This window comes from Vipera berus (assembly GCF_964194415.1).
Source record: "Vipera berus genome assembly, chromosome: 13".
NCBI lineage: Eukaryota > Metazoa > Chordata > Lepidosauria > Squamata > Viperidae > Vipera > Vipera berus.
In genome coordinates, this window is record NC_138216.1 from 8,895,576 (window position 1) to 8,920,535 (window position 24,960).

At 44.2% G+C, this 24,960-nt stretch overlaps 1 protein-coding gene across 3 annotated transcripts; it reads left to right on the forward strand.

The window, feature by feature from the left end:
* On the forward strand, window positions 1–23,357 carry VRK3 (VRK serine/threonine kinase 3). 3 transcript variants are annotated; one of them, XM_081338037.1, is made up of 14 exons: window positions 1–154; window positions 1,529–1,659; window positions 3,168–3,305; window positions 3,535–3,750; window positions 4,089–4,138; window positions 4,268–4,334; window positions 4,552–4,636; window positions 6,185–6,287; window positions 12,202–12,294; window positions 13,072–13,204; window positions 15,039–15,159; window positions 18,851–18,909; window positions 20,537–20,685; window positions 22,782–23,357. In XM_081338037.1, the coding sequence occupies exons 1-13, from the start codon at window positions 69–71 to the stop codon at window positions 20,683–20,685; spliced, it is 1,431 nt and encodes a 476-aa protein (XP_081194163.1). In that variant the 5' UTR covers window positions 1–68; the 3' UTR covers window positions 22,782–23,357. The 3 variants fall into 3 exon arrangements, with proteins under 3 accessions (XP_081194163.1, XP_081194164.1, XP_081194165.1); XM_081338038.1 differs by having other exon boundaries at window positions 3,604–3,750; XM_081338039.1 differs by having other exon boundaries at window positions 2–154; window positions 1,207–1,659.
* Window positions 23,358–24,960: the final 1,603 nt, after the last annotated feature.

Sequence of the window (24,960 nt, forward strand, 5' to 3'; positions counted from 1 at the left end):
CGGACCGGAAATCTGGACGCGCCGCCTCTGCGGAAGCGAAAGCGAAAGCTGCTTCGCCGATATCCGCTATGAGATCCGGCGGAGCGGCTCGGAAGCGGCGGCCGCAGGCCGAGGAGGGCGAGGCGGCCAAGAGGAGCCGCGTTCCCGGCACCGGGTGGGTGGGCCGGCGGACTACGCGCCTCCCGTCTTCCCTTGCCCGGTCCTTAGGCCTCTGATACGCCTGCCCCCGGCTCTTGGTGTTGCCAGGGGATATGAGGAGCTGACTGGGGAATTCTGGGAGTTGAAGTCCACACATCCTCACGTTGCCAGGGTTGGAAACATTGTTTTAGTTCAAGGGTCTTCAAACTTGGCCCTTTTATGACTTGTGGCTGGGGAATTCTGGGAGTTGAAGTGGCCAAGTTTGAGGATTCCTCTTCTAGTTAGTAGAAGAGTTTAAACCAGGGGTCTTCAAACTTGGCCCCTTTAGGACTTATGGACTTCAACTCCTAGAATTCCTCAGCCAGGCAAGCTGGCTGAGGAATTCTGGGAGTTGAAGTCCACAAGTCATAAAAGGGCCAAGTTTGAAGACCCCTGGTTTAAACTATGTGGACAATAATCACCTGCAGATCTCCAGATCTAATTAAGCCCTTACTTTGTTTAACCCTAGTTTTATTTGCATGCGGTACAGTTGCTTGACTCTGCAAAAGATACTAAGCAAAATTCAGGCAAACTAGCACATGGTTTTTTTTATGAAATATGTGTTTCTTTATGTATTAAGGCCTACAGAAGCCCTGTTTTGTCATACCTTTTTATAGAAAGGCCATGAATGCAAAGGTTTCTCTGGAAATACTTTTTCACCAGTATAGATTGTGTGTTAGTTATTAGAAATAGAAATGTTGAATAGAAATATAGAATTCTTTATTGTCTTAGTGTGATTGGATACACAAGGAATTTGTCTCTGGTACATAAGCTCTCAGTGTACGTGCAAACAAGTGATAAATCATAATTATAGAATACAATCATAAATCATAAGATACAACACTCGGTGATAGTCATAGAATACTAAAAGCAATCAACATAAATCGTAAGATATAAGCAGCAAGTGATAATCATGGTAAAGGAATAAGAAATAGGACATAAGTAGCCAATTAATTTGTGAACGTGGGAAATATTTGTAGGTCAAGGTAGGATTATTTTGATGTTTTCAGCTTTGCTTGTCTTCTGCAGATGTTTCAGACCTGATCATGAAAAAGAGAAGCAGGCCAAGAACCGAACAGATGTAATTTGTGGTTATTTTGAAGTTGTAAAGAACCTTGGGACATTTTTTTTAAAAGCGGGTGTCTTTATAGCCTTTTATTTTCTGTTATATGGACTTCTTTTTTCTCCACCCTAATAAAACAGAAGTTAGGTGGCTAAAGACTTTCACTGCGGCATTCAGCCAATATATATTAAAATCTACTTTTTTTCCTGGGCACATTCAGCTTTCTGGTATGCATCAGTTTACTTAGGGATCTGACCACCCTTTTACTTTCTCGGTGACCTTTTCCAGGATGGTCAATTTTTGTCCCCAGTGTGGACAGAAAGTTGAAGAAATGTTTCATTTCTGTCCTGCCTGCGGAGGCCAGCTTCCGGTTGAGGAAGAAGAACCAATGCAGATCACTCCATCTCCTTCTCTGAAAGGTGTGTGAAATTCATTAAATGCAGTTAGTTGCAGGCTGAGAAATCTCGCTGGTCTGAATATCGGCTCAAATGAGGTCACCCGCCCTTCCTCTGGAGTTGCCCATCAGGTACGCCATGACACCATGGCATAAATTTATTTTTATTTTTATTTTTATTTTTATTACATTTATATCCCGCCCTTCTCCGAAGACTCAGGGCGGCTTACAAGCTTAGCAGTAGCCTTCATTCTATGTATATGCCTGCTTATTAGGGCTTTCACACACACCCCCAAGCGGCATTATTACAAAGTCAGCTTATTGCCCCCAACAATCTGGGTCCTCATTTTACCTACCTCGGAAGGATGGAAGGCTGAGTCAACCTTGAGCCTGGTGGGACTCGAACCTGCACTAATTGCAGGCAGCTGTTGTTACTTAAGGAGGCATTAGCCCCACTGCTCCACCAAGGCTCTTTTTAAATCACTTAATATGGGCAGTTCTTGACTTACAGCCACAATTCAGCCCCAAATTTCAGGTGTTAAGCTCAGTGTTCTTAGCAATGACCTATACCGGATTATCTGAGGGAGCACCTGCTGCCTGCATCAACTTCCCATCCTGTGCGCTCCCACAGGGAGGGCCTTCTTAGGGTACCGCCGGTGAAGGATTGCCAGCGGGTGACTCCCAGAGAGAGGGCCTTCTCTGTGGGTGCGCCTGCCCTTTGGAACCAGCTTCCGATGGAACTTAGGACTGCCTCCGACCTCCGCTCATTCCGCCAGGACCTGAAAACATGGCTCTTTGAGCTGTCAGGCCTAGACTGAGGGGTTTTAATTGGGTCTTAATGTTTTAACTTTTTAAACTTTGGGCTTTAAATTTAATTAATTGTTTTTAAAAAAACTATGGTATGATTTTAATTGCCCTGTAAACCGTCCTGAGTCCTACGGTATATAAGTCAAAATAATAAATAAATAAATACCAGAGGCCCCCAACCTTTTGGGCACCAGGGACCGGTTACGTGGAGAAAGGTTTTTCCACAGACCGGAAAGTGCATGGTTTTGTGTGCTGCCTGCTTTGGGGCTTTGCTTGTTTGTGCGGACCAGTTGCTGGCATGCCGTGGCCCGGTACCGGTCCACAGTCTGGGGGTTGGGGACCCCTGACCTATACCACCTGCAACGAGCTTCTAGGTAGTGTTTTAACTGCATCCTGTGCATCTACCTGCAATTTCTCTGACTTCCTTGTCAAATGTGTAGATCTTATTCTGATCTAGCTCAGCTGCTGGCAGCTTCCTGTCCTGAGTTTCTATGCAGGCAAGATGAAAGCAGGCTGAAAAGAGTTGAAAAGAATATGTTGCTTTGTAAATGAAGAGCTTTCAAGGTTGGGGGTCTCAGGACCTCACAATTGCTCGCTGTGATGTGCAGACAGACAAATGACCCCTTTACTACCCATAGTTGCTCAGGTCTGCTGCATGTTTCTAGTTTGGGGCTTGGCTGTGACTCTTTTGACTGCTCCAACGGCATCTTCTCATATCTTGCTCAGAGTTAAATCAGGACGTCCAGGCTGAGCTGCCACAATCGCCTGATAAGAAAAAGGTGCAGATATTTTTCCCCAACAAGGCAATGTCTTCAGTCCCTTCTCCACCGGGCTCAACAACATCCATTTCTCCAAAGGCAAAAGGTAAGGATTTATAGACCTGGTCAGGATTAGTGATGCAAAAAATGTGATTGTTCAAGCTAATAGGGATGGCTGGATCACAAATGCTCGTTCTTTCACGTCTGAACACCAACACTTTGCCAATATTAAGCTTATTTATGTTATGCAGTGTTTCTCAATCTTGGCAACTTGAAGCTCTGTGGACTTCAACTTCCAGAATTCCCCATCCAGTAATGTTTTATTTTTAATGCAGGCCATTGTGCCCACATGGAAAAAATGGCAATAAAATCTAAATCTAAATCTAAAAATCTCCTTATCGAAGGAAAGGCGACTATCCGATCACCCAAAAAGGAAAAATGTCGTTGCCTGAAACCTCTTCCCGAGCGTGAAGTCTTGACAGATCTGAACAATAAACAGTGGATAATTTGGAAGCTTCTGACGCAATCTGACCGTGGGCTGATGTATGAAGGTATTCAGGGTGATCACCCATTTGTGGGGCGGGGGAATTTGCAGCTTGGTGCTTTATAATTTTTCTGAAGGCAAACCCGTCTTGAAAAGGAGAAGGTTTTTTTTCCTTCTTTGAGTTGGAGCCAATTTAATGAACGGGGGGGGGGGGGAAATAAAATAAACTTGAGGGTGTCTGCTGAATCACTGTCAACATTTCCATTTTTCTCACGTGAAAGGAAGAATCGTGAAACTCTTTAAGCTCTGCTAGATCCTGCATGTTTAAAGGGCCTAAATGTGCCCCTCTCGCATTCCCTACCAGTATGTCATTTTTATTTATTTATTTATTTTATCTATTCACAGCGAGGTTAACGTCTGAATGCCCACCGAAGCGCAAATACACACTCAAACTGGTGAGTTCAAATCTCTGGGTTAAGAGAGAACGCCGAGCTTTTCCACGGACCGGAACTGGATTTCTCAGCTCACTAAAGATAGCGTTGCTTGCCGCCAAAAGCACTTCCGTGTTGTCTTTCTTTTCTCAGGATACCAAAGAAGGGAAGCTGTTTAACGAACAGAACTTCCTGCAGCGAGCCGCCAAGAAAGTCACAGGTAAAAACAAAAGGCCGGAGGACTCTCCCACCTCTTTATAAGTGGGTCTTGGGGACAGGAACACAGGACAGCATCCTCGGCCTTCTCCTGGCCCACCGTGATCTCTCATCTCTTCTTGTCCTTGGGCTTCCAAAGTGGGACAGTTTGAGGGCCTGTCAGCGCAAGCGATGCGACATTTCTGCTCAGTTGCACTGTCCTGTCTGATCTCTCCCTGCAGTGGAGAAATGGAAGAAGCAATACTTAATGCCGTTCCTGGGGATACCTGAATGCGTTGGTTTTGGCGTCCATGGGAATTGCTACAGGTGAGTCCCAACGCTAAGAGAGTTTGCTTTGTGGTTCTTCTCCTGTTTCACAACAACCGTCTGCATCTCCCACAGTTTGGTGCTTGAGTGAAGCCTCTCTTCTCTTGCCATTCCTTGCCCAGCATTGATTTGAATAGACCCAGGTTGTTCCTCAAAGCTCTCATTTTGTCGTTAGCATTTTTTGTTCCTCTTACAACAGTATCTGACTTTTCACACCTCTATACTTTCAAGGAAGACTGAATTTTGTACACGTCAGCTCCAAGAGAGAGGAGACTCTCCAAAGTCTAGATCAGAGGTCCCCAACCTTTTGGGCACCAGGGACCGGTTCCGTGGAGAGAGGTTTTTCCACTGAGCGGAGAGTGCGTGGTTTTGTGTGCTGCCTGCATCCCGCGGATGGGGCTTTGCTTGTTTGTGCGAACCAGTTGCTGGCATGCTGCAGCCCTATACTGGTCCACAGCCCGGGGGTTGGGGACCCCTGAACTAGGCAATGCCAGGGCATTAAACTATCCTTAAATTGCTAGCTTAGTGTTAAGGGCAAATGCAGCCAATAGTTACAATAGCCATGCTTGTAAAGCAAAGACCCCCAATCTTTTGGGCACCAGGGACCAGTTCCGTGGAGAGAGGTTTTTCCGCGGACCGGAGGGTGTGTGGTTTTGTGTGCTCTCTGCATCCCACAGCTTTGCTTGTTTGTGCAGACTGGTTGCTGGCATGCCGCGGCCCAGTACCGGTCCACAGACCGTGGGTTGGGGACCCCTGGTCCAGATGGATGTCTTGAAAATAAATGACCAGCTCTCAGGCCTCAAGAAGGACACACAGAATTACAAGTAGTCCCTCGGCTTACAACTAGAATTGAGCCCCATATTTATGTTGCTAAGCGAGACAGTTGTTAAGTGAGAGTTGCCTCATTTTACCGCCTTGCCTCTGTTGTTAAGTGAAACACTGCATTTGTTAACTTAGTCACACAGTTGTCAAATGAATCTGGCTTCTTCACTGACTTTAGTTGTCAAGTAGGTCACAAAAACAGGGAGTGGTCACATGACCCCAGGACACTGCATTGGCCGTAAATATGAGCCTGTTGTGAAGAAGCATCCGCATTTTAATCACGTGACCCTGCAACGGTTGTAAGTGAAAAAGTGGTCAAAAGTCACTTTTTTTTCTGTGCTGTTGTAACTTCGGCCACTAAACAAACGCTTGTAAGTCAAGGACTGCCTGTACTTCTGAGAGGTTTCCTGTATGGATCTTCATTTATAGGCAGAAATCTTGCCAAACTAAAGCAACTGTTTGCAGCACAAAAGAGATCCTCTGAGAATCGCTAGGGAGGAGCCTTCTTAATTCTCCTTCTACCACCAAACTATGTGAGCTTCACTGCCGCTTTGACCTCGGGAAGGTAGCCCCTCCCATCTGGGAATCCAGGCTACCTTCCACCACACTAGCCTCCCTAATTCCTGGTTTTTGTTTTTATTTTTTAACCAGAAGATGACCAAGAGTAGATGCACACTGTGATGGGCAGCCCAATTCACACGCAGTATAAACTCCTTTGATTGACAGGTTCCTGGTCTTTCCCGAATTGGGTCGATCTCTTCAGTCCATCCTAGATGACAACGAAAACAAGATGGCGGAGAAAGCTGTTTTGCAGCTTGCAGTCAGGCTGGTATGGGATGCCAGGAAGGCACACAGTGGGGAAGGAATTTCTCTAATGGGCAGAAGGGGATGGCCTTAAAGGACTGAAAGAGGTTTTTACTAAGGCAACGATCAGATAAAAGAAACCTGAGTCCAGGACAAAACAGTAATCTGAGAAAGCATCTCAAACAGGATCCTGTCTAGTTCTAATAATTATAAAGCGGTTGGGAGGTGAATTGAGATGTCCAAGATACTGTTAAAAAAACTGACTGCAGTCCCAAAGGTGCTTTTTCAAGAGGCAGCTGGATTTCCTTTGTTTTTCCTCGGAGACATTTCACTCCTCATACAAGAAGCTTCTTCAGTTCTTCTTGACTGAGAAGCAAAACGTCTTCATGGGGAAAAAAAAGTCTCTTGAAAAAACACCTTTGGGACAACCATGACCTGGATGACTGAGAATCTCCATAGACCAGGGGTGTCAAACTGCCGGCCCGCGGGCCGGAGCGTCACGGAGAAACCACGCCCATCCCATTTTCGGCAATGGGAAAAAGTTCCGATACGTCGCGCGACGTCACATGACGTCGCGAGTTTGACATGCCTGCCATAGACACTTGACTCTGCTGGGATCGTGCCATGCTGGAGATGTCCCAAAGGTGCTTTTTCCAAAAGGCAAGTAGTCTTTTGGGAGGTTTGTTTGTTTGTTTCAAAACATTTCGCTTCTCATCCAAGAAACTTCTTCAGTTCCCAGTTCACTAAAGAAGCTCCTTGGATGAGAAGCGAAACTGTTAGGCATATGGTGTTAGCCTACAATGTTGGGTTGAAAATATATTAACCATAATGCTATGTCTTTAAGAAGTTAATTGGCCAATGGGTGTGTAAGTGTTCTCATGGCCATAAGAGGAAGCTAGGAACGTAGCTTCTCTCTCTCTCTGAATTCACTGATCTCTACTATTACTGTTTTTGCTCTGCTGTTGGTTTACTACTGTTGTAAACCTGAACTGTGTATTGACCTCTGGATCGGTAAGAAGACTTTGTAGTTTGGATTACTCCTTGGACTGTTGCTATTGTGTATGACTTGGACTGTTTATTTTTGACTGTGCATTTTTGTTTTTACACCACCTCAAAGTAAAATACTTTTTGCTTTTAGAACTCAGTGTATTTCTGTGTGTGACTTTTACTGCTCTCAGTGCCCTTCCTTGTCTGTGCAACTCTTTGGTAGCACAAGGAGACCTCTGCACAATAAATTCCTTAACACTGGTTATGGGCCCAGGCCTGTACTGAGAGTAAGTTCACACAGTATTCCTACCTGAGTTTGTGTTAGCTATTTGGTGTAAAATGGCACAGGAACTGTTGTCAGGCAGCTCCTGGATAACCCGGTTGGATGGGACAAACTATGTTTCCTGGTCCACGAAATGCTGCTTGCTTTTGCGCAAGGAAGGACTATGGGCTGTTGTAAATAACCCACCAGATACTACTGCTTGGGATCCAGATGACGAAGAGGATGTAAAGAAGTTAGATGACTTTAAACGTAGCAACGAGAAAGCTCTTTGCATTATTGGACTAACACTGAATGACCAGCAGCTTGTCCATATTCGTGGTGAGGAGTCTGCTGCTAGGTGTTGGGATGTTTTGCGAAGGCTTTATGTTCGTGACAGTGTGGGTGCACATATACACCTTACACGTAAGCTGTTTAGGGCTCGTCTGCAGAAGAATGGAGATATGCTGACCCATTTAAATTACATGAAGGCAACTTTTCAAGAGCTTCATGAAAAGGAGCTGATTTTTTCAGAGTTGCATCAGGTCTACATTATTCTGTCATCTTTGGATGAGAGTTATGATGAGTATGTTTCTTCTTTGGAAGTCCTGACCAGAGAGGAACTGACATTGACTAACATTACTGGGAGACTGCTGGAAGAGTCCAGAAGGAGGCGTGACAGAGACCAGCTGAGAGAGACACAACCACGAGAGGAGCAGCCATTTACTACTGCTTACAACGTCAAGAAATGTTATTCTTGTGGGGCTAGAGGGCATATAGCCAAATTCTGTAGGAAGGGTAAAAAACAGAATGTAAATAGCAGTGGGAAGGCTAAGAAGGGCATTGGTTTGGCTATTTCTGGTGAACCAACATCCAGAAACAATGAATTGTGGGTTGTTGATAGTGGGGCTTCACAATGCATTACTAAAGTGAAAGAGAGGTTTATTAATATGAAAAACAGCAACCAATATGTTTCACTAGCCAACGGTTGGAGGATGAAGGCCTCTGGTGAAGGTAATTCCTATTGTCCATGCATTGATGAACAGTTACCTATGTTATATATACCTAAACTAAGATCCAACCTGTTATCTGTAAGGGAATTGGTTAAAGTTGGGTTTGTGGTAACATTCAGAGGGGAGCAATGCACTATTGAGAGGAATGGAACCTGTGTAACTGCAAATTTGAAAAATGGTTTATTCGTTCTCACAAGTAACCAGGTTAGTACAGTTAAAGCTAACTCGATATGTGAGAACAAGAAGCCACATGATGAGTGTATACATTTATTGCATAGGCGGTTAGGGCATGTAAACTTTAACTCACTACGTAAAACAGTGGAATTAGTAGAGGGAGTTAAACTGAAGCCATGTAGTAAGTATTTGAATTGCAATGCCTGTAATCAGGAAAAGAGCAAGGCAACTCCTGCAAACAGGATAAACGGCTTCAAAACAACTGTACCTTTGGAAGTTGTGTTTGCTGATTTAATTGGACCCATGAAACCAAGTTTAGGAGGGTCATGTTATGTTTTAAGTATATTGGACCACTACTCTAGATATGGTTTTTGTTATCTGCTTAAGTCAAAGGCAGATACTTTCCAACAATTTGCAAACTGGCTGAAGTTCGTGGAGAGAAAAACAAAGAGAAAGGTTCAGTGCATAATTACTGATAATGGTACTGAATTTACAAATAAGTGTTTTGTTGATATGCTACAATCAGCTGGCATTGAGCATAAACGTTCAGCCCCTTATAGACCTCAACATAATGCTTTTGTTGAGAGACGTGGGCAAACGTTACAAGCCATGATGAGAACCATGTTACAAGATTCAGGCTTAACAGATAGACTGTGGGGGGAGGCAGCAAAATGTGCAAACCATGTTCTGAATATAGTTGTTAATACTTCTACTGGTAAAATACCATATACTATATGGCATGGTAGAAGACCAAACCTTGATTACCTGCACACGTTTGGCACCCCAGCTTGGGTCCACATTCCTGCACAACTCAGGAGTAAAGGCCAACATAGGGCTAGGCAATTATACTTCGTAGGTTATGAAGCTAACCATAGATCCTATCGTTTCTGGGAACGAGGCACAACTAATGTATATAATAGTACTAGTGCAAAGTTCCTTGAGCACGTTGGTTGGGATAGGTTAGAGCAAGTAACTGTTAATACTGATCCTCTAGTGTTTGAGGACTCCTCTGATAACGTAACTAGTAATGATAATACATCTCCTGTAAATATAAAAGATGAAGAGGAGATAGGGGAGATAATAGATGAATCAGAGGAAGGAAAGGAGTCTGAAATTCAAAGCCCTGTAATTCCTTGGCGTTCAATGCGTATCAGACATCCACCTGATCGCTATGAAGCTAGTATAGTATGTCAAGTTAGTGTAGAGCCTTCTAACTATGATGAGATCAGGATGTATCCTGAAAAGGAACAGGCATCATGGAAAACTGCAATGAACAGGGAGCTGAAGTCTTTGCAGAATCTTAAGGTTTATCAGAAAGCAAAACTGCCACCTGGTGAGCAAGCTATAGGTTGTAAATGGATATATAAAATAAAGAAGGGAGTAGATGGAACTATAACCCATAAGGCACGTTTGGTTGCACAAGGTTTTGCCCAAACTACTGAGGATTATGACGAGGTGTTTGCACCCAGTCTGAGGGCAACTACTTTAAGTCCATTAGACAAAAACACATAAGCCTATCTACAATGGAGGCTGAATTTTCATGTTTATCAGTGTTATGTACAGAACTGCTAGTGTACAAACAATTATTGTTAGATATGGGTTTAAATGTAAATGATCCATTTATTGTGTATGAGGACAATCAAGCTGCGATAAAGATGGCTAATAATGCTGCAGTAAGAACAAGATCTAAACATACTGATCTTCGTTATTTAAATGTCAGACAATGTGTCAAAGATAAATTAATACAGCTAGAGTACAGTATTGTTCATCTGATGTAAATATTGCAAACCATTTTACGAAGGTACAAAGTGCTGTGAAACACAATGCTAATTGTGAAACAATGTGCATAAGATTGTAAGAGTTATATATTATTCTACCCAAAGGGGAGAATGTTAGGCATATGGTGTTAGCCTACAATGTTGGGTTGAAAATATATTAACCATAATGCTATGTCTTTAAGAAGTTAATTGGCCAATGGGTGTGTAAGTGTTCTCATGGCCATAAGAGGAAGCTAGGAACGTAGCTTCTCTCTCTCTCTGAATTCACTGATCTCTACTATTACTGTTTTTGCTCTGCTGTTGGTTTACTACTGTTGTAAACCTGAACTGTGTATTGACCTCTGGATCGGTAAGAAGACTTTGTAGTTTGGATTACTCCTTGGACTGTTGCTATTGTGTATGACTTGGACTGTTTATTTTTGACTGTGCATTTTTGTTTTTACACCACCTCAAAGTAAAATACTTTTTGCTTTTAGAACTCAGTGTATTTCTGTGTGTGACTTTTACTGCTCTCAGTGCCCTTCCTTGTCTGTGCAACTCTTTGGTAGCACAAGGAGACCTCTGCACAATAAATTCCATAACAGAAACGTTTTCAAACAAACCAAGGACGTCCAGTTGTCTTTTGGAAAAAAGCACTTGTGGGACAACCATGTGCTGGATGATGGAACATCTCCCTAGAAATGCTGGAGATGGTTGGTTGAGTTAAGCTAGAAGCCCACCCCCACATCCTCTTGGTTTTTAGCCTTTAGAGTGGTACCTCGGTACCTGTCGGTACTTTGGTCTGAAAGACGCGGCAAATACTAAAACCCATGAAGATTTCTGCTTCGAAATGCGTCACATATCAAATTTGATGGGTTTTGAAGCAGTGGAGGGGCCAAAATATGACTGCATTTAATTGTTAATCTTAATGGTTTTCATATTTATGTTTTTATTTCACTTTAAGCCACTTTGGCTAGTGAGATGGGCGGTAAGGCCACACCTGGAATACTGCATCCAGTTCTGGTCACGTCAATGTAAAAAAAAGATGTTGAGACTCTAGAAAGAGTACAGAGAAGAGCAACAAAGATGATTAGGGGACTGGAGAGTAAAACATATCAGGAACGGCTGCTGGAATTGGGTGTGTCTAGTTTAATGAAGAGAAGGACGAGGGGCGGACGTGATAGCAGTGTTCCAGTTATCTCAGGGATTGCCACAGAGAAGAGGGAGTCAACCTATTCTCCAAAGCCCCTGAAGGCAGGACAAGAAGCAACGGATGGAAACTAACCAAGGAGAGAAGCAACCTAGAACTAAGGAGAAACTTCCTGACAGTGAGAACAATTAACCAGTGGAACAACCTGCCTCCAGAAGTGGTGAATGTTCCAACACTGGAAGTTTTTAAGGAGAGACTGGACAGCAATTTTGTCTGAAATGATATGAGGTTTCCTGCCTGATCAGGGGTTGGACTAGATGACCTCCAAGGTCCCTTCCAACATCATCATCATCATTATTATTATTGTTGTTGTTGTTGTTGTTGTTGTTATTATTATTATTATTAATTATTATTATTATTATTATTATTATTATTATTATTATTATTATTATTAATGCTTAATTAATAAGGCAAAGTCGCCTCCTATCCCACTCCCTCTGCTACTTTCCACCAGTGAAGTCTGTTGCAGCATGAGCAATCCTGGAAAACGGGAATTTGCACTGCTGACCCTTCCCTTCTGCCTTTCTCTTTGTCTTTAGCTTGACATCCTGGAGTACCTTCACGAAAATGAGTATACTCACGGGGATCTGGCTGCTGAAAACGTATACGTGAATCCGGCTGATCTTACTGTGGTAAGGCAAGGAGCAGGGGGTCTAGGACAACTAGCCACGGTGCAAACGTTACATAATTTCGAATAGAGTAATTAAGGAAAGGATGCAAAAGGAGGGACAAAAGGAAATGGCAGAGGATTGATGACCATTTTTCATAACCGTTGCGGCATCCCCATGGTCCCGTGATCAGAACTGGGACGCTTGGCAACTGGCAGGTATCTTATGACAGTTGCATTGTCCCAGAGTCATGTGATCAACTTTAACCGCCTTCTGACAAGCACAATGGGGAGGCCAGATTCACTTCTCACCCATGATGAAAACTTTACAACTGTAGTGGTTCACTTAACAACCGCGGTAAGAAAGGTTCGTAATATGGGGCAAGACTCACTTAAACCGATGTCTCACTTAGCAACAGAAATTTGGGGGCCCGGTGGTTGTAGTAAGTCATATCCCGTAGCTCAGGGGTCTTCAAACTTGGCCCTTTTATGACTTGTGGACTTCAACTCCCAGAATTCTGGGATTTGAAGTCCACAAGTCATGAAGGGGCCATAGTTCCCCCATGCTGGCTGAGGAATTCTGGGATTTGAAGTCCACCAGTCACGAAGGGGCCATAGTTTGCCCATGCTGGCTGAGGAATTCTGGGATTTAAAGTCCACAAGTCACAAAGGGGCCATAGTTTGCCCATGCTGGCTGAGGAATTCTGGGAGTTGAAGTCCACAAGTCATAAAAGGGCCAAGTTTGAAGATGCCCTGCTGTAGCTTTTCTGAGGAACTTCTGGTCTTCTTTCTTACCCTCCAGGTTACTTTAGCAGATTTCAGCTTCGCCTTTCGATACAGCCCTGGGGGGAAACACGTCCCTCAGCGGGACTGCAGCCGGACACCTCATGAAGGCAACTTGGAGTTCATCAGTCTGGACAGCCACAGGGGAGCTGGTGAGCTGGGCCAACATTGCAAGCGCCCGGTCTGGATTTGCGCATAGGTCACCTCCCTTGGGGGAGGTGCGTTGGCTGCCCATTTGCTCCCAGGTCCAATTCAAGGTGCTGCTCGTCACCTTGAAAGCCCTACCTGGCTTGGGGCCCGGTTATTTGAAGGCCCCTCTTTCCCCAGTCACATCTACCCAACCCACCAGATGGGGAGGCAGGATATGCTATGGGTTCCCTTTCCTAAAGAGGTCCATCTAACGAAGCCAAGAAGAAGGGCCTTTTCGGTGGTGACTCCTTCCCCGTAGAACATCATCCCCATGGAGATAAGGCTGACACCCACCTTGAAACTCTTCCAAAAGCCCCTGAAGACTTTTGCTTTTGCCGGCAAGCCCGAGGGCCCCAGGGTGATATGGAGCATATCGATTGATTGATTGATTGACTTGCTTGTTGTTGCCAGGAGGACAAGTTGATTGGGTTTTGTACTGGGGTTTTAATTTTGTAAGCTGCCCCCACTCAACCGTTAGTGAGTTGGATGGCCATATATGTTTTCTTACTCAATATTACTTAGGAATAGAGTGTTCCCCAAGCACCAAGCCATGACTTACAGCCTCAGTCTGGTTCTTGTGGTGTTCCCCTGAACCTTGGATGATAATTTATCCAAAATCTGGTCTTGCTGATCCTGTAAGCCCCCAAACCTCTCCATTCTTGAGGTAGACTAGTAGATAGGTATGTAGATTAACTAAGGCTTGGGTGCGTAACTATCGCCTGGTGAAGGGAAGAGTGAAAAACTGACCTTTTTGTCCTCCAACAAAATTATGTTGACATTAAGGGTTGTTCTCGGCTGCTTTGTGGACATGGCCTAGAGCAGGGCTAGGCTACCTCGGCTCTTTTATGACTCATGGACATGCTGGCTCAGGAATTCTGGGAGTTGAAATCCATGAGTCATAAAAGAGCCGAGGTTGCCTACCCCTGGCCTAGAGGCTCTCTAAAACATGGGAAAACTTTATGCATTGCTTGATGCACCTGAGACAGATCAACTTTGGACATTTGTTTATTTACGTTATTTTTTACAAATAACTCAAGGCAGCAAACATATCCAGCACACCTTCCTCCTCCTATTTTCCTTACAACAACTAACCTTGTTAGTTGAGTTGAGGGGCGGGAGAGAGAGAGAGGGACTGGCCCAAAGTCACCCAGCCAGCTTTCATACTAGACTTCACAGTCTCCCGGTGATTGGCCGACTTACCCAGCCAGCTTTGATGGCTAAGACGGGACTCGAACTCACATTCTCCTGGTCACTGGCCCAAAGCCACCCAGCTGGCTTTCATGGATAAGGCAGGACTAAAACTTCCAGTCTCCTGGTGATCCACCGAGTTATCCAGCCAGCTTTCCTGGCTAAGGTGGGATTAGAACTCACGTTCTCCTAGTAGCTGGTCCAAAGTCACCCAACCGCTTTTTTGTCGTAAGGCGGAACTCGAACTCACGGTCTCCTTGTCATTGGCCCAAAGTCACCTGGCTGGCTTTCATGGCTAAGGCAGGACTAGAACTTCCAGTCTCCTGGTGATCGACCGAGTTATCCAGCCAGCTTTCCTGGCTAAGGTGAGACTAGAACTCACGTTCTCCTAGTGGCTGGTCCAAAATCACCCAACCGCTTTTATGTCTAAGGCGGGACTCGAACTCACGGTCTCCCACTTTCTAGCCTGCTGCCTTCACCACCGAGCTCTCTGTTAAAAATCGCAGCGTGCTGGTGAGTGGCTACGCTGCATCCTTTCTGTGGGGTGGGAACTCTGGAACTCTGCTCCTAGTATTTCTTATGGGGATTTGCTTGCTTGTCCCCAAACAGCTCCATCCCGTCGAAGTGACCTTGAATCCTTGGGTTACTGCCTGGTAAAGTGGCTGTGTGGTGCCCTTCCCTGGTCTGCAGAGCTGACGGACCCCCGCGTGGTCATAGAGGAAAAAGAGAGGTGTGTGCACACTTACAACTCTCAGCAACTGGCCTGCCGTTAGGAAAAAGAAAAAGGATATTTCAGCTACCACCAGCCGAGGCCGCGGTGGCTACCGAATGCTGATAATAGAATCCTGTTTTTTTCTTCATCCTGGCCCCACGCTTCCCTGTTTTAATCCCGGAGACAAAAAAAAGAAATCCAATCTAAGAGAATATCTGCAAATCATACTTGAATTGTGGGGTCCTTGGTGCTCTCTTGAGCTTGGTTGTATTCTTGCAGGCGTTTCATTACCCAACTAGGTAATGCCATCAGCGCTAGAAGGGAGTGGGGTCTGCTCTTTTGTTTACCTACAGTAGTTTGCCCTGTCGGTGTTTAGTGGGCGGTGTTGTTTTCCCCTTGGTAGCTCCTTGGTTAGGCTGTGGTTCCCTGCTTGATTGTCTGGTCCCAATAGAAGAGTGAGCCTCTGTAGCTCAGGGTTGAACCGTCAAGTCCTTGATGCTCTCTTGAGTTTGCTTGCTTGCAGATGTTTTATTATCCAACAACACAAGGACCAATGAAGGAGACTCAGGGTTGAAGGGAGGGGTCCTTGGTGCTCTCTGAGCTCGCTTGTTTTCTTGCAGGCGTTTCATGAGCCTAACTAGGTGACATCGTCAGTGCTAGTAAGGAGTGCGGTTTGCTGTCGGTTTATATTCTGGGGTCTTGCCTGTCTGGGTGGGTGAAGGTGGTCTTAGGGATTCTTTGCTTGGGCTGTTTACTAATGGCTCTGTGGCAGTTTCTTGAATGATGTTGTTGTTACCTAGTTAGGGTCATGAAATGTCTGCAAGAAAATAAGCAAGCTCAGAGAGCACCAAGGACCCCACAGTTCTCCTCCTCCTCCTCCTCCTCCTCCTCCTCCTCCTCCTCCTCGCAAACCTCACTCTCTTCTAGCACTGATGTTGTTACCTAGTTAGGGTCATGAAATGTCTGCAAGAAAATAAGCAAGCTCAGAGAGCACCAAGGACCCCACAGTTCTCCTCCTCCTCCTCCTCCTGCTCCTCCTCCTCGTTGCAAACCTCACTCTCTTCTAACACTGATGTTGTTACCTAGTTAGGGTAATGGAACATCTGCAAGAAAACAACCAAGTTCAGAGAGCACCAAGGACACCATAATCATCCTCCTCCTCCTCCTCCTCCTCCTCCTCCTCATTGCAAACCTCACTCTCTTCTAACACTGATGTTGTTACCTAGTTAGGGTAATGAAACATCAAGTAAACAACCAAGCTCAGAGAGCACCAAGCACAGTTTCCTCCTCCTCCTCCTCTTCCTCCTCCTCCTCCTCCTCCTCCTCCTCCTCCTCCTCCTCCCCCTCCTCCTCCTCCTCCTCCTTGTCCTCTCCACAGACCTCACTCTCTTCTAGCACTGATGTTGTTACCTAGTTAGGGTAATGAAACGTCTGCAAGAAAAACACCAAGCTCAGAGAGCACCAAGGACCCCACAGTTCTCCTCCTCCTCCTCCTCCTCCTCATTGCAAACCTCACTCTCTTCTAACACTGATGTTGTTACCTAGTTAGGGTAATGAAACATCAAGTAAACAACCAAGCTCAGAGAGCAGCAAGCACCTCACAGTTTCCTCCTCCTCCTCCTCCTCCTCCTCCTCCTCCCCCTCCTTGTCCTCTCCACAGACCTCACTCTCTTCTAGCACTGATGTTGTTACCTAGTTAGGGTAATGAAACATCAAGTAAACAACCAAGCTCAGAGAGCAGCAAGCACCTCACAGTTTCCTCCTCCTCCTCCTCCTCCTCCTCCTCCCCCTCCTTGTCCTCTCCACAGACCTCACTCTCTTCTAGCACTGATGTTGTTACCTAGTTAGGGTAATGAAACGTCTGCAAGAAAAACACCAAGCTCAGAGAGCACCAAGGACCCCTCAGAACACAAGTGCTAGAAGGGAGTGGTGTGTGTGCTGTCTGTTTATACACATACCACTAAGCAGAAAACAGCAAAGCTAGCCAAGAGAAAACAACGTTCCCACAAACACCTACGGGACAAGCTACTGTATATGAACAGAGAGCAAACGCCACTTCCTTCTGGCACTGAAGATATTAGTCCGGTAACGAAATACTTGCATGCAAACAACCAAGCACAGAGAGCACCAAGGCTTCCACACACACACACACACAAAAAAAAAAAAAAACCCTCCTTGCTGCCAAGAGAGAAACACTGATGGAACACCTTGTTAACCTGAGTCAAATGACACTCATGCAATCATGCTGACCTTGTCTTTGGGAGATTAACATGGCCTTCAGAAGCTAGGAATAGATCTTCCGGATAGCAACGGCAGGAAAGCAGCGTCCAACTTCAGAGCCGTTCGCGCCCCTCCTTTGGCAGTCCTGTTGAAACGGAAGTTGGACGGTGAACCTTAGTCAGGAAATCTTTACTGAAAAGAAAGACATGACCGCAGTCTTCCAGTATCTGAGGGGCTGTCACAGAAAAGAGGGGGGGGGGGTGTCAAGCTCTCCTCCAAAGCACCAGAAAGCCGGACAAGAAACAACGGATGGAAAACCAATAAAGGGAGAGAAGCAACCTGGAACCGAGGAGAAACCACCTGACCGTGAAATCCATCTCTGGAAGCAGTGGGCGCTCCAAGGCTGGAGGTTTTCAAGAAGAGATTGGATCCTGTCTTAATGTCAGGACCCACCCCAATCCACGTCTTAGGAAAGAAGAACTCTTGGGAGACAGGATTGTCCAAGCAGGAACTTTTACTAAAACATGATTGTCAGTGGGAAATCTAGACAGGATCTGGAAACTCTGTTGCAGATTGGTACTTTTAAAATGTCCCCGAATAAAACGCCCTCCCCTCAGTCCATTTAGTCAGTCCCAGATCAATCAAGGTTCAGGTGTCAAAACCTTCCATGGGAAGAGGGATCTTCCATGTCTTTACGACATTTACTTCCTTCCTTTCAGATTCCAATCGGAGATACAAACCAGAATCTCTCCCCCCCCCCTTTCTTTGTTCTTCTCAGTTCAAAGGCTCTTCCCTTTAATGACGGCCTCCAGGCAGGCTGAATAAACAACCTTACACCTAATGGATAGGGATGTCCAATTAACATTTTCTCTTCTCCTCCTTGGGAATGGCAGAATCCAGAAAGAGGGGTGTGAGATTTGGGAATGTACAGATAGGGATTTAGGAGTGGGATATAAATGGATTCTGACAGGCTCCTTCTGTTTTCCAACTCCGTTGTTCTGAAAAATGCTGCAGCTGCCTCCTCAATCCCACCAAGCAGATCTCCCTCTTCTGTTGGGATTTGACAGTGTTGGGATTTGGAAGACAGGCCTTGGGTGGATATACAAGTAATCCTTGAGTTACAACCATAGTGGCACCTAACCCCTCGCCGTCGTCATTTACGACAATCATAAAGCAGGTTGGTCCCATGACCTGATTTTTGCAACGTGTTTTTGTGTTTTTTGCCACGGTGATTTTAAGTAAATCGGCAGCTGTGAAGCAAAACACTGGTCATTAACAGAGCTAAAGCGTGTTGGGGCAGGCTTTTGCAAAATTCGAGCATAAATGCCATTTTGGGGGGGAGGGGGGGAAACCGTTGCAAAACACAGGATGCAGCCAATGGCCAGCGATGCAGTGGAGGATTTACCTGTATTGTCGATGCACAATTCACGTCTCCGCTGTACTTCTCGCGTGTTAAGGAATTCATGCTGTTTTGTCGCTGCCGTTGTAGGTGCAAAGCGGATATTATCAAACGCCCGAGACAGTCCTCCGGTTGGGGAGCCTTACCAGGTAACGTCAGTCGACTCCATCTCATTTTACTATCCTAGTTTTCATTTGAGGTATACTTTAGAGCAGCGTTCCTCACAATCTTTTCGGAGGGGAGTGGGTGGCTCACGCAAGCGGCCGGCAAATGTATGCGTGCAGCTCTCCTTTCCATGAGCGGTGTGCACACGTGCCTGCCACTCGTGCAAGTGGAGCGCATGCGCTCGCCTGCCGCTCGCGCAAGTGATGATACACATGCTTGCTGACCGTTTCCATGGCCCAGTTGCAAACCTGGGGGAGCCCCTGCTTTAGAGGGTTAATTCACAACAGCTCTCCACGTTGCAGGTAGCCCTCAATTTACGATCACAACCAAGCTGACAGTTTCTGTTGCTAAGCGAGACAGTTTTGCCCTATTTTACGACATTTCCTGCCACGGTTGTTAAGCGAATTGCCTGCAGGTGTTAAGTTAGTAACGCAGTTGTTAAGTGAGTCTGGCTTCCCCCATCGACTTTGCTTGTCAGAAGGTCGCAAAAGGAGATCACGTGACCCTCAAGGATGCTGCAAACCATCCTAAGTACATGCCAGTTTCCAAGCCTTTTGAGTTTTGACCACACCTGCCACCGTCACAAGTGTGAAAAACGATCATAAGTCCCTTTTTTCCAGTGCCGTTTGTAACTTTGAGCAGTCCCTAAACAAAACTATTGTAAGTCAAGGACAACCTGTATTTTCAATAAGAAATAATCAAATTCTGACACTTTGCACAGACAGGTTATGTCCTTGTGCTGTACTTTTTACGGATTGCAGTTTGCTTTTTTTGTCCATTTACATACCTGGCAGACATCCTAAAAAATTGTTCTCATTTCCCGTTGTCTAGAACAGTCGGGCCCGAATGTTATATAAATATTCAGTGTGATATATTGTCTCTTTTTCCTTCTAATACCTTCATGGGTATTTTTCTAAGCATACTTTGTTTTAATGGAGCCTGCATCCATTAAAGGCTACTGCTAAGCTTGTAAGCCGCCCTGAGTCTTCGGAGAAGGGCGGGATATAAATGGAATTAAAATAAAATAAATAAAATAAATCCCGTCCACCAAGGATAGGTGAATTTGCTTTGATTTCTTTTCCCTTTGAATTTATTTGAATCTGGGTAGTCCTGGGTCCAAGGCCACTATCAGCCAGAGAAACTTATAGGAAGACCGACTCAATCCAATCTCAGTCTAGCCTTTTTGGGTTTTTTGGGGGATACAGTCAAATAAGATCTCCAGGTAAGATCAAGGGTCCTCAACCTTGGCATCTCTAAGACTTGTGGACTTCAACTCCCAGAATTCCCGAGCCAGCCATGCTGAGGGGAAAGGGAGAGGTTTCCAAGCTGAGCCATGCCAAGGTTGCCTACCCCTGAACTAGACCATTGCCAAGCTGGGTTAGAAAAACCAGTAATTTTTTTTTCCTAGTGTTTTCCAACTTGGCAACTTGCTGGCTGAGGAATTCTGGGAGTTGAAGTCCACAAGTCTTAGAGATGCCAAGGTTGAGGACCCTTGATCTAAGCCAGAGGTTGTGGCATCCCAAATATTGCAATTGTTACTTAGAGAGACCAGCTCTCTTCATTGTCATCCATGGAGATCGGTTTGAGTAACTGATTGATTTTTTTTTAAAGAATCCATAAAGGAATACCTGCAGCAAGTAATGACTTTGGAATATGAAGAAAAACCAAAGTATGAAGAGCTGCGAACGTTATTTACAAGGCCTCTTCAGCTGATGAGGGCATCGGCCTATGACTCAGTGGACCTCAGAGTAGCACCCTAGGTGAGCTGTGACTTCATTTCTAGTCCCATCAAGGACCCTGCTGGGTGGCAGTTTTTTTCTGTGTTGAGAGTATTATTGGCTGTTAAAAAGAAAAGACAAACAAGAGAAGATGCTTGCTTAAACTGGCCACTTCTGGGCTTGGCATAGCTGGAAATACCTGGAAGAGGTAGGTAAATTTTGGGGCGATGTGGAAGATGGGTGGATGGATGAATAGAAGACAGACAGATGATAGATGATGGATGGATGGATAAAAAGATGGATGAATGGATAGATAGATCAGTGATGGATGGGTGGATGGGATAGATAGATAGATAGATAGATAGATAGATAGATAGATAGATAGATAGATAGATAGATAGATGATAGATAGATAGATAGATGATAGATAGATAGATAGATAGATAGATAGATAGATAGATAGATAGATAGATAGATGATAGATAGATAGATAGATCAATGATGGATGGGTGGATGGATAAAATGGAGGGAGGGAGGGATAGATCAGTGATGGATGGGTGGATGGATAAAGATAGATAGATAGATAGATAGATAAGATTGATGGGTGGGTGGGTGCATGGGTAAAGAGATAGATCAATGATGGATGGGTAGATGGGTAAAATGATGGAGGGAGGGAGGGATAGATCAATGATGGGTGGATGGGTAAAGAGAGAGATTAGATAGATATAGATGATGGGTGGGTGGGTGAATGGTAGGTAGGTAGATAGATAGATAGATAGATAGATAGATAGATAGATAGATAGATAGATAGATAGATGATAGATAGATAGATAAGATAGATAGATGATGGATGGATGGATAAAATACCAGTGGCCTGACAGACTTCATCAATCTTATATTTAGATATTATTCATCATTCAGGACAAAAACCTGTGCTAAGATGGGTGGCCAATATATAATTAAGTCAGTAAGTAAATAAGTAAAATACCAGTGGCCAGACAGAATTCAATGGCTAATAAATTTGATAGAGATAGATAGATAGATAGATAGATAGATAGATGATAGGTAGGTAGATAGATAGGTAGATAGAGAGAGAGAGAGAGAGAGAGAGATAGATAGATAGATAGATAGATAGATAGATAGATAGATAGATAGATAGATAGATAGATAGATAGATAGATAGATAGATAGATAGATAGATGATAGATAGATGTGGATGGATGGTTGGATGATGATGGATGGGTGGATGGATAAAATGATAGACATAAATAGAGGATGGGTGGATGGATGAAAGGAAGACAGAGGCAGAAAGAGACAGGATGTCAAAGCATTTTAGAGCTTCACCCAGGGACTTGCTTGGAGAATTGCAAGCGGCTATTTTCATGCAAGATTCCCTCAACATGTGAGGAGTGTAATGTGTAGCTCGACTGTTATCAAGGAAAAAGAAGAACCCCAGTTCAAATTTGCCAGAGACGAGAAGAATGATAAATCTTTTGCTCGTCTCCCTTATCTCATAGTTCATCATTCACCCGCCTCTTAGCTCTTATGTTGCGAGCAACTATATTGGGAGCAGTTAAAACCACCAAGCACAGATTTTGAGATCAGAAACGGCTGATTTTGGGACCTTGTCCTATCTGGGTAAAAAATTTTTGCCTTTTGCTTTGATGCATTTCTGCATCAAAATGGCTCCTGGTTAGTTCAGACACATGTAGCAATTACAGCTTTGTATCAAGACTGCCGGCTTATCCTTTCATTAGATGTTGGGGGTTTTTTTGTGTTTTTTTTAATCCCATTTATATCCCGCCCTTCTCCAAAGACTCAGGGCGGCTTACAATTTAAAGCACAAATCCATGTGCTTAGCAATAGCCTTCATTCTATGTATATGCCTGCTTATTAGGGCTTTCGGGGGGGGGCAAGCGGCATTATTACAAAGTCAGCTTAATTGCCCCAACAATCTGGGTCCTCATTTGACCTACCTCGGAAGGATGGAAGGCTGAGTCAACCTTGAGCCTGGTGGGACTCGAACCTGCACTAATTGTTTTGGTAGCAGAGAGAAAATATTTATTATAATTACTTGGTTGTTCCCTTTACCCTAGCAAACTTGTTTTTGGGTGTGTGTTTTTTCCCCCTCTTTAAAGCTTTCAGAAAGCTGAACCCGAAGAGAAATGGAGAACAAGAATTAATCATATCTGGCTTCACAAGTCTTGAAAAAAATGCACTTAAGAATCAAACTCACTGGAATGTTTTCTCACTGGAGCAGTTGGCAGCGTAAATTGTGTGTGTTTGCTTTTTATCTCCCAATTTTTCATAGAGAGGGAAGTGATTTTCTTGGAAATGTTTGTTAGGTTTTTTGCTGTGACCTATGACAGCCTAAATATTTATCCAGGAACATAATTTAATTTAATGCATTCTAGCAAATCTTTCTTTGACAAATGATTACTTGCGCATAATTTATAACGGGCCTTTAGTAGCTGCCCAAATATTCAGATCAAGACCTGAATTTAAAAAAAAAAAGGGGGGGGGTTTCCGAAGGATTGTAAATATCTTAATTTTGTTTTTAATCTTGCCTTTAGTGTCTTAAAAGTTTGTTTTATTCTATTGCATAAATATTCTAGTATTTTATCCCGAGTTTAAAGATGTTTTGTCAGACAGAGGGATGGGATAGTTTTTAATCTTTGTGTGTGTTGATTTTGTAGTAAAAAGTTGTACGGTGAGGTCCCGGTTTGTTTTCTGTGATCTTTGCACGGAGGGAAAAAATTCCAGCATCTTTGAGGCCCTTTTGTAGGGGCCATTTGAGACGCAACTCCTGGTCCTTTTGTGGAGCTCACTGCATTATTCCCTGCTTTGGTCCATAATGATGATAAATTAATTTCTATTAGAGCAGATTCTCGCCAACAGTTCTATTTATTATAACAGAACTGATGCCGAGAATCTGACTGAAATGTCCGATGAAGTTTAAAAATAAGACACGGTTAACAAAAAACCCACATTTTGGATCAGGTAGAAATCCATGCATTAATTTGTAACGTAGCAGCAACTTCAGATTTGAATTGAAATCTGGGCCCAGCTGATGGGCAAAATGAAAAAAGCTGCCGTTCCCAAGTGCCCTAACTTTTAAGAAGTCTCAAGCTTCTAATCAGTGCGGCGTCTTTGCCCCTTTAAATGTATTTTCCTCCGAGAAAGCGGCAATGTTAGTGCAGGATGAAAGAAGAAATAGCACACGGATGAACAGAGCTGGAAGGGACCGTGGAGGTCTTCTAGTCCAGCCCCCCTGCTCGAACAGGAGACCCTATTCCTTTTCAGACAAATGGCTGTCCAGTCTCTTCTTGAAAAACCTCCGGTTGAAGGCAAGCCTTCCCACTGATTAATTGTTCTCACTGTCAGGAAATTTCTCCTTCGTTCTAGGTTGGTTTTTTCCCCCCTTGATTAGTTTCCATCCATTGCTTCTTGCCTCTTCTCTGTGGCAGCCCTTCAAACATTGGAAGACTGCTATCATGTCTCCCCTAGTGGATGGCAACAGATGGAAACTAGTCAAGGAGAAAAGCAACCTAGAACTAAGGAGAAACTTCCTGGCAGTGGGAACAACTAACCAGTGGAACAACCTGCCTCCAGAAGCGGTGAATGGTCCAACACTGGAAGTTTTTAAGAAGAGACTGGACAGCCATTTGCCTGAAATGGTATAAGGGTTTCCTGCCTGAGCAGGGGGTTGGATGACCTCCAAGGTCCCTTCCAACTTACTACTACTACTACTACTACTACTACTACTACTACTATTGTTGTTGTTGTTGTTGTTGTTATTTATTTATTTATTTATTTATTTATTTATTTATTTATTTTATTACATTTATATACCGCCCTTTCCCGAAGGACTCAGGGCGGTTTACAGGGTGATTAAAAAAACCAAGATACAAAAGTTAAAAACAAATTTTTAAAAAAATTATATTTGTCCCTGCATAAATAAAACCCCAGTTAAAATTAAGAATAATTACATGTGCCAGGTTAAGATCACAGCAAATCTAATACCCCAAGTCCTTATGGAATAGCTTGTCTCCAGAAGTTGTGAGTGCTCCATCACTGGAAGCTTTCAAAAAGAGACTGGAGAGCAATTGGTCTGAAATTGGCATAAGGGTCTCCTGCTTGAGCAGGGGGTTGGACTAGAAGATCTCTTAGATCCCTTCCAACTCTTATTATTCTATGATTTCTTTTCACTAGACAAGACCTATCCAATTCCTGCAACCGTTCTTCGTATTGGTTTAGCCTCCAGCCCCCTAATCTTCTTTGTTCTTAAAAATTCTTGAAAAGCCCTAAGGAAACCAG

Bases quoted from the DNA above. Each gene is read 5' to 3' on its own strand.
- VRK3 (XM_081338037.1), top strand. From the start codon at position 69: ATGAGATCCGGCGGAGCGGCTCGGAAGCGGCGGCCGCAGGCCGAGGAG. The intron at 3,306-3,534 runs GTAAGGATTTAT...TTTTTAATGCAG, and splicing joins CATTTCTCCAAAGGCAAAAG to GCCATTGTGCCCACATGGAA. The intron at 18,910-20,536 runs GTAACGTCAGTC...TTTTTTTTAAAG, and splicing joins CGGTTGGGGAGCCTTACCAG to AATCCATAAAGGAATACCTG.